General features: G+C 34.8%; 2 protein-coding genes across 5 annotated transcripts in view; one reads left to right on the forward strand and one right to left on the reverse strand.

The window, feature by feature from the left end:
* The window catches only part of LOC108755075 (protein tumorous imaginal discs, mitochondrial-like), a 3,991-nt gene extending 926 nt beyond the window's left edge, over positions 1 to 3,065 (forward strand). The window contains exons 2-6 of one of the 3 annotated variants that reach the window (XM_018497843.1): positions 49 to 509; positions 576 to 839; positions 944 to 1,388; positions 1,760 to 1,870; positions 2,278 to 2,356. In XM_018497843.1, coding sequence (XP_018353345.1) covers positions 49 to 509; positions 576 to 839; positions 944 to 1,388; positions 1,760 to 1,860 — 1,271 coding nt within the window. In that variant the 3' untranslated portion in view covers positions 1,861 to 1,870; positions 2,278 to 2,356. Of the gene's footprint in view, positions 1 to 44; positions 510 to 575; positions 840 to 943; positions 1,389 to 1,759; positions 1,871 to 2,277 lie in introns of all 3 variants that reach the window. The other 2 variants (XM_018497841.1, XM_018497842.1) reach the window with 2 other exon arrangements.
* A 493-nt stretch (positions 3,066 to 3,558) lies between these two features.
* The window catches only part of LOC108755076, a 6,237-nt gene continuing 2,896 nt past the window's right edge, over positions 3,559 to 6,899 (reverse strand). Inside the window, exons 1-5 of one of the 2 annotated variants that reach the window (XM_018497846.1) lie at positions 6,165 to 6,519; positions 4,806 to 5,042; positions 4,384 to 4,713; positions 4,021 to 4,251; positions 3,559 to 3,935 (exon numbers count right to left, since the gene is read on the reverse strand). In XM_018497846.1, coding sequence (XP_018353348.1) covers positions 3,679 to 3,935; positions 4,021 to 4,251; positions 4,384 to 4,713; positions 4,806 to 5,042; positions 6,165 to 6,519 — 1,410 coding nt within the window. In that variant the 3' untranslated portion in view covers positions 3,559 to 3,678. Of the gene's footprint in view, positions 3,936 to 4,020; positions 4,252 to 4,383; positions 4,714 to 4,805; positions 5,043 to 6,164; positions 6,523 to 6,899 lie in introns of those variants that run through there. The other variant, XM_018497845.1, reaches the window with a different exon arrangement.

A 6,899-nucleotide genomic window follows, 5' to 3' on the forward strand; every position in this document is an offset into this window, starting at 1 on the left:
TATTGATAATTGATTGATCTAAATTAATTAACTAAATCCCCATTTCAGACGTAGGAAGAATAGTGCAGCCACATAGAGCCATACATCTAACAAGTAGATTGTTAAAACGTAACTATTACGAAATCCTGGGTGTTTCCAAGAATGCCTCAGCAAAAGATATAAAAAAGGCATATTATCAGCTTGCTAAAAAATATCATCCTGATACGAATAAAAGAGATCCAGATGCCAATCAGAAATTTCAAGAAGTTTCTGAAGCATATGAAGTATTAAGCGATGATACTAAGAGGAAAGAATATGATACATGGGGTGCAACCTCGGAGCAAATGGGTATGGGAATGGGTCAGGGTCAGAGACCCAAGAGTTACAATCAGCACTGGCAGTATAGATCGACCATTAATGCCGAGGAATTGTTTAGAAAAATATTCGGCGATGCCGGATTCCAAAGTGGGGCCTTTAATGATTTTGAAGACTTTTCAGAATCAAAATATGGTTTTGGAGCAGCTCAAGAGGTGACCAAATGTGACTTTATATTTCCTGATTATTGCAATATATAAATAACACTTCTCTTATTACAGGTGATAATGAATTTAACCTTTTCCCAAGCCGCTAGAGGTGTGAATAAGGATATTAATGTGAATGTAGTAGACATTTGTCCGAAATGCGGTGGTTCACGTTGTGAACTAGGAACTAAGCCAGTAAAATGCCAGTATTGCAATGGTACTGGAATGGAAACAATAAGCACTGGACCTTTTGTAATGAGTTCGACTTGCCGGTATTGTCAAGGCACGAGGACACACATCAAGTTCCCTTGCACAGAATGTAACGCAAAAGGACAAACGGTACATAACTATTTCTTAATTTTGTTCATGTATCACTTGATTATCTATCTCGTCTATCATCACTATATTATATTAATTAATATGCTTTGATCACATTTTTATAGGTACAACGTAAGAAAATAACAGTACCAGTTCCAGCTGGAGTAGAAGATGGTCAAACGATTCGTATGGCAATAGGCAAGAAAGAGATATTTGTAACATTCCGCGTGGAGAAGTCTCGATATTTCCGCCGTGACGGACCTGATGTGCACACTGATGCCGAAGTCTCACTGGCACAGGCAGTGCTGGGTGGTACAATACGAGTGGAGGGCGTGTACGAAGATCAGACTATACAAATAATGCCAGGTACATCATCCCACACGCGAATCCGTTTAAACAACAAGGGATTGAAAAAGGTCGATGGATTGGGTTACGGCGATCATTATGTAAACGTAAAGATTACTGTGCCAAAACAATTGACGGATAAGCAGCGAGCGTTGCTTCAAGCGTTCGCCGAACTTGAGACCAATACTCCCGGCAGTATACATGGTGTAACATATAAAACAGATGGTAAGAATAAATGATAAAATATAATTATTATTTTTAATATATTTCGAGTATTCTATCGATATGAATATTTGTACTTGTAACGTCGAATATTTAATGCTACTGCAAAATACCATTGCACTAGCGTACCTTTATTAGACGATGTATCGCTTGAGTTTTCCCCTGTGTACCTGCTATTACTAATTAAATAAAATCATATTAAAATATTACAAATGCGTTTCATTGACGTTTTTCAAAATGAAATGAAAAAATTCTCGTACAAAATTTTTGTGATAACAGGAATTTGCGTGAAATGTAATATGTTACTAATTCAGTGTAAAAAACATATTTTTAAGTAAAGTCTCTTTCCTTAGTAGCTTCAATGTTTTTTCTAGGCAAGGCAAATCCAAAGGTGCAAACTCAAGCGAGACAAGAGGTCCAAAATGATCAGAATGACGGTCTACTTACAAAAATTAAAAAAGCTATATTTGGATAAAGAATGAATTGTAAGTAGAACTAGGCGGAACATAATTTTATACCTGTGATATATTTATTGCAAGTACATCTATAATTATAACTTGGATAAATCTCAATATTTTTTTCCACACATAATAGGATTGTAAATTCATTACAATTTTCTAATTGTAATGCGTTGTCTCTGACCAAATTTCAAAACATTTTCGAGGAATAGATTCTTTGTAGTTTTTAATCGATTATTTTGTGTTAAAAATATCACGCGATGAGAATTATTTACCGCGTAATTTTTACGTTATACTACTATAAAATATCCGTAAAACCAATTAACTTGTATAGGCTGATAAATTTTACGAGTTAATTTATATAATATATAATATATATATCTTAAAAGAAGATATTTTTAAAAAATGTGTCGATATAAACATTTTATTCGCAGGTACGAAAGAGTGTTATTCAGGTCCATTGCACTTGGTGGAATCTATACGAATAGCACTAGGAAATACATCTAACTTAGGAAATCACGACAACCAGTCTTCATCTTCTGAGCCCGAGACTCCAGGAGATAAACCTCTTAATAATAAGTCCGTACATGCCAAAGATACGTCGGACGTCGATAGCAAAAATGATACTAGCACTGGAATGCAACGACAAAAAGTGCCCCAGTAATCAAGGGTGTTTAAAGCAATCTGTAGAGAGCTAGAGAATGCTGCTCGTGTCGTTACTGATAAATAAATTCTAATTCGCACTAACATCATCATGAAAGTTTTTTGGCCTTGAAATTATTACACTTATTATTAATTTTCAAGTTAAACAACCACGTGAATTGTTACGAGTAAGTGCCAGTCTGATGTTGCTTAGGTAACTTATAGCTGTACAGTCGTATCATAGCGTACAAGAGTTTGTCTTTATTACATCTTATTTAAATAAAATGTACATGAAGGTAGATATAACTGTTATTTGTACATCTAAATCGAGATGTATATAAAATAAATTTTCTGCAACACGTATCCTTTTGCATATACGTAAAAAATGAATTGACATTCTTTTGTGAAGGTTCTTTGATCTGTTTTTCTTTTACACACACACATGCACGCACATACACACGCGCGCGCGCATACACACACATTACAAGTAAATATTGAATGTAAATTGTACAAAACATGTGGTTATAAGAATAGCCCATCTACTTTAATTATGTAACTTGCGCGTTTTATTTTGCAAAATAAAAAGTATACATCTAAAACATACATATCTACATGATGTTTTTTTTTTGCAATGGTGTTAAAAATAATTACAAATAATTTATAAGTCAAGGATAAGTTGTAATTATTCGTTAACTTCGTTAACAAATAATGATTGTGATTATGATATCAGAACATAAACGCAATAATGATGAATTGCGTGTAAACACGGATGGTTCTTAAGTATTCTAAAAGATTTGAAGGAGTGATACTTTTCATTAGATGCACACAGTATTACATCTCGATATTCATCAATGTTAAACTGAAAAAATGAAAAACGATTATTGTGTTACACTGTATTCAAGACCAAAATTTCATATAACTTTATGTCTGAAACGATTTTAAAAATACAGGGTATCAAATTTGAAGGAAAAATTTCATTTTTTTCCAAATTTCGAAAACCACTCGGAATATTTTTATATCCTTGAAACACACATAAAGTTTTATAAAAATAATTTTTGAAGGATTTTCAAAATTTTTTCTTTTAATACGTTGTATCTTTGAAATTACATCGTCTGATATGATCATAGTTTTTATCTTAAATTAAAATGTGAAGAGGATGAAGAGTATAAGTAGTATTAAGTAAATTGAACATATTAATCTTTGGTCAGTAGGCCGTACTTGAGTCCAATGTTTGTAAGACTCTGCGTTGCTGATACTCTTAATATAGCTATCATTATCGCCGCGATAGTAACAGCGCCTTCCAAATACAAACCGTACAGTATTCGTACGTAACCGACGATAGTAGAGAGACCGCCCGCCGCAGTGAAGTCTAACGGAAACAGCAGACTCGCCGCGATCGGTCTCGATCGCGCTATACCGAAGCATAGTACCCCCAAAATATAGTATGTGACTACAATAGAAATAAAGTATAAACTAGGATAGCAATAATTGTAGTCGAAACAAATTTTTATAGAGATTCGCGATAAAAATTTTACCTGCGCCAACAAATGACAATATTTTGATCCATTTCGGCATACGTTTGGAATAACTCGATTCTGCACTGTTGACTTGCACGCCTTGTCTAGTAAGCGCGTACTTTTGTAGGCGAAAAGCCACCATAAGACCGAAATTCAATATAAGAAGGAAATGGGCAGGAATACCGATAGCGGCGAAAATCACCCCTACCGTGCGACCAGCGGTTGTTCGCGGAACCGGTGCTCCAAAACCTATAAAATTGAAAAAATATTTAAGAGAAAAGTAAAAGACAGAGTAATCTAATTTTCAGAATGAAAAGATTTACATATAATTATCTAAGAATTAATTCTAAATTAAGAATTAGTCCCAATTAATTAACATACCTAAAGTGGTAATTAACGATATGGCGAATAATACACAACCGGGAAATGTCCACAACTGTCCGCTATTACCATCCTCGTCATAGCCGGAATTGACAGCGATCAAGAGGAGTTGTTCATGTTTGGTAAGATACTGACGGACTTTATCGCTCCAAAATGGCTCCACATCCTGATCCTGTTCCGTCCGCAATTGCCGCAACTCTGTCGCCAACTCGACTGCTAAATCCTGCATGTTCTTCAGTGATACGACCTGTTCGCGCTCGCGAGGTCCTTCCGTGGCGCAAAACGCCGCCGCACCTGCCACTATCCATATCACAAGTAACCAAAGAAGACCTGCGATAAATTATAAATTAATCAAATTACTTCAAATGATAAATTCTTAAGCGGATAAACGGTATGTAAAAATTTGAACTTATGGCTCGTACCCAATTGCGATAGTAACAATCGTCCCAAAAATCTCAGATATTTCCTAAATCTCGAGACCTTCGAAGAATTTCCATTGTCTTCCTCGATATCTCTGAGAGATGGCAGAATCCTTAATCGTAGAGGTAAACCTTCTATGGTCTGGACAGTTACGGATTTTGTCCATTTTGTCCGTATTATACCGTTTTTTAAGTGAGGTGAAATCTCGGAAGATATCGTAGTAGGTGTGTCTGTAATATCTATTTTTGAACACATTTATATATGAGCAAAAACTCATAATAATACATAAGGCATTTTTTATAAAGTTTTATATATAATATCCAAAGAAATATCGCAACTTTTTTTTAAAGTTCAAGGTGTCACATAGTATATTTTAAGTTAAAGAATAATTGTTTTTTAATTACGAAAGAAAATATCAGGTCGAATTTTCTAATTCATGATAATAGCTCTGTATTAGCAAAATGTGCTGTAATCGATTTCGTGTGAAACTTTCGTTAGTAATAATTTAAATAAGTATGCTGAAAAAGTACATATCTCCTCCTGCGTATCTAACTACTATGTTACGTGATATAACGAATATACTTTTTTTTTTTCAATATCTTCATACAAATTGTTTATATGAATATTATAATAGATATTTATCACTTGAAAATATTTCTTGCAAGCTATTTATAAATTATAATACGTTTACATTTTTCTTGCATTATTCTACTACTTCAATTTTTAATATTAGGTGTAGTAAAAAGTCATCGTGTTTTTTTAAAAGACATCTATCAGTAAAAACCGCAATTACTTTCTTACCAACAATATAAATATATCTTAATAGAGTAAAGTTTCAGCTTTAAAAATCTCTTTTTTAAATTATACGATACGACAATTTTTAATGGAGTTATGAGCAATTAAAGTCAAAATAATTCTTTTATTTAATCCGCGATAACTCAGTAATCAAAAGTCGTAGGAATATTAAAAAAAAACGATTTTGTAGGGAAAGTATCAAGCTTTCACGATAGGTAATCGAAAATTTTCTCAAATTCGTTTTGGACACGTTACAAATCCACAAAGTGAGAAGAAAATTTTTCGTCTTTTTCAGCTCGTAGTTTTTGGTATGTAAAAATTATCAAACTCATATAAACTTAAAAAATGTGATAAGCTTTTAAAAGTAGAGATTTCAAGCTTTAAAACCCTTTTTTTAAATTTGAATTTCATTCATTATTGACGAAGATATTGTATATACAACTTTGAGCTAAAAAATACGCGATGACTTTTTACTACACCTAATATTTCATTTCTATTGCATCAAGTACAAAGATTTCTACCTTTAATTAAAATGCATGGTTTTAAAAAATTGAAGTAACATTTACCGATGCCATAAACGACGTCGTCGTCGTCGTCGTCGTCCCCCTCATATTCTTTCGCGCGATGCTCCATCATCCTCGTGCAAAGCTCAGTAATGCGACGATGTGCAGCATCCTTGACGAGGGCCGCGGTCTTGATCCGTGGATGGACTAAGTTCCTGCAGACGCGACGTCGCTTCCTGGTGTCTGAGGGGAATCGTAAAGGTACGGCATATCGTTCGCGTACGCGCGGCACGGATGCAGCAACGTATACCGGAATGCGTGGTAGCGTCGCGACGCTTGGAACGTCACTGAGAGTTGTCGGAGTCGGTGTCGCGACGCCTCCGATGGTCGGTGGTTGCGGGAAAAGGGGTACGTCCATCGGCTAAGGTCAAGATGAGCCACACTATACCCGTTGTAAACTCTACGATCGCGTCTAACGATCTCTCGGTCGATTACACAATCGTACATATTTCACACAACATCGAGGAGAAGGCTTGCACGACTTCGCTTTAATGTGTATATATTGACTTTCCGAGAGATTTCCCTTAATTATGGATAACGACGTTCACTTGTTGAATCGATTCATCCCGCAGAACGGCAAGTTTTCTTTCAGTATTTCGAAATCTTTATATGCTCAGCTGAATTCTTTATTTGATCGTAGCCTTGAACTCAATAATTTTACGCGAAACCAATTTATGTTATGTTATGGTCCAATCAAAATTCAGTCAAAGTATGCCAGATATCAATCATCATACAGGT

Source organism: Trachymyrmex septentrionalis, unplaced genomic scaffold (assembly GCF_001594115.1).
Source record: "Trachymyrmex septentrionalis isolate Tsep2-gDNA-1 unplaced genomic scaffold, Tsep1.0 scaffold83, whole genome shotgun sequence".
Classification (NCBI taxonomy): domain Eukaryota; kingdom Metazoa; phylum Arthropoda; class Insecta; order Hymenoptera; family Formicidae; genus Trachymyrmex; species Trachymyrmex septentrionalis.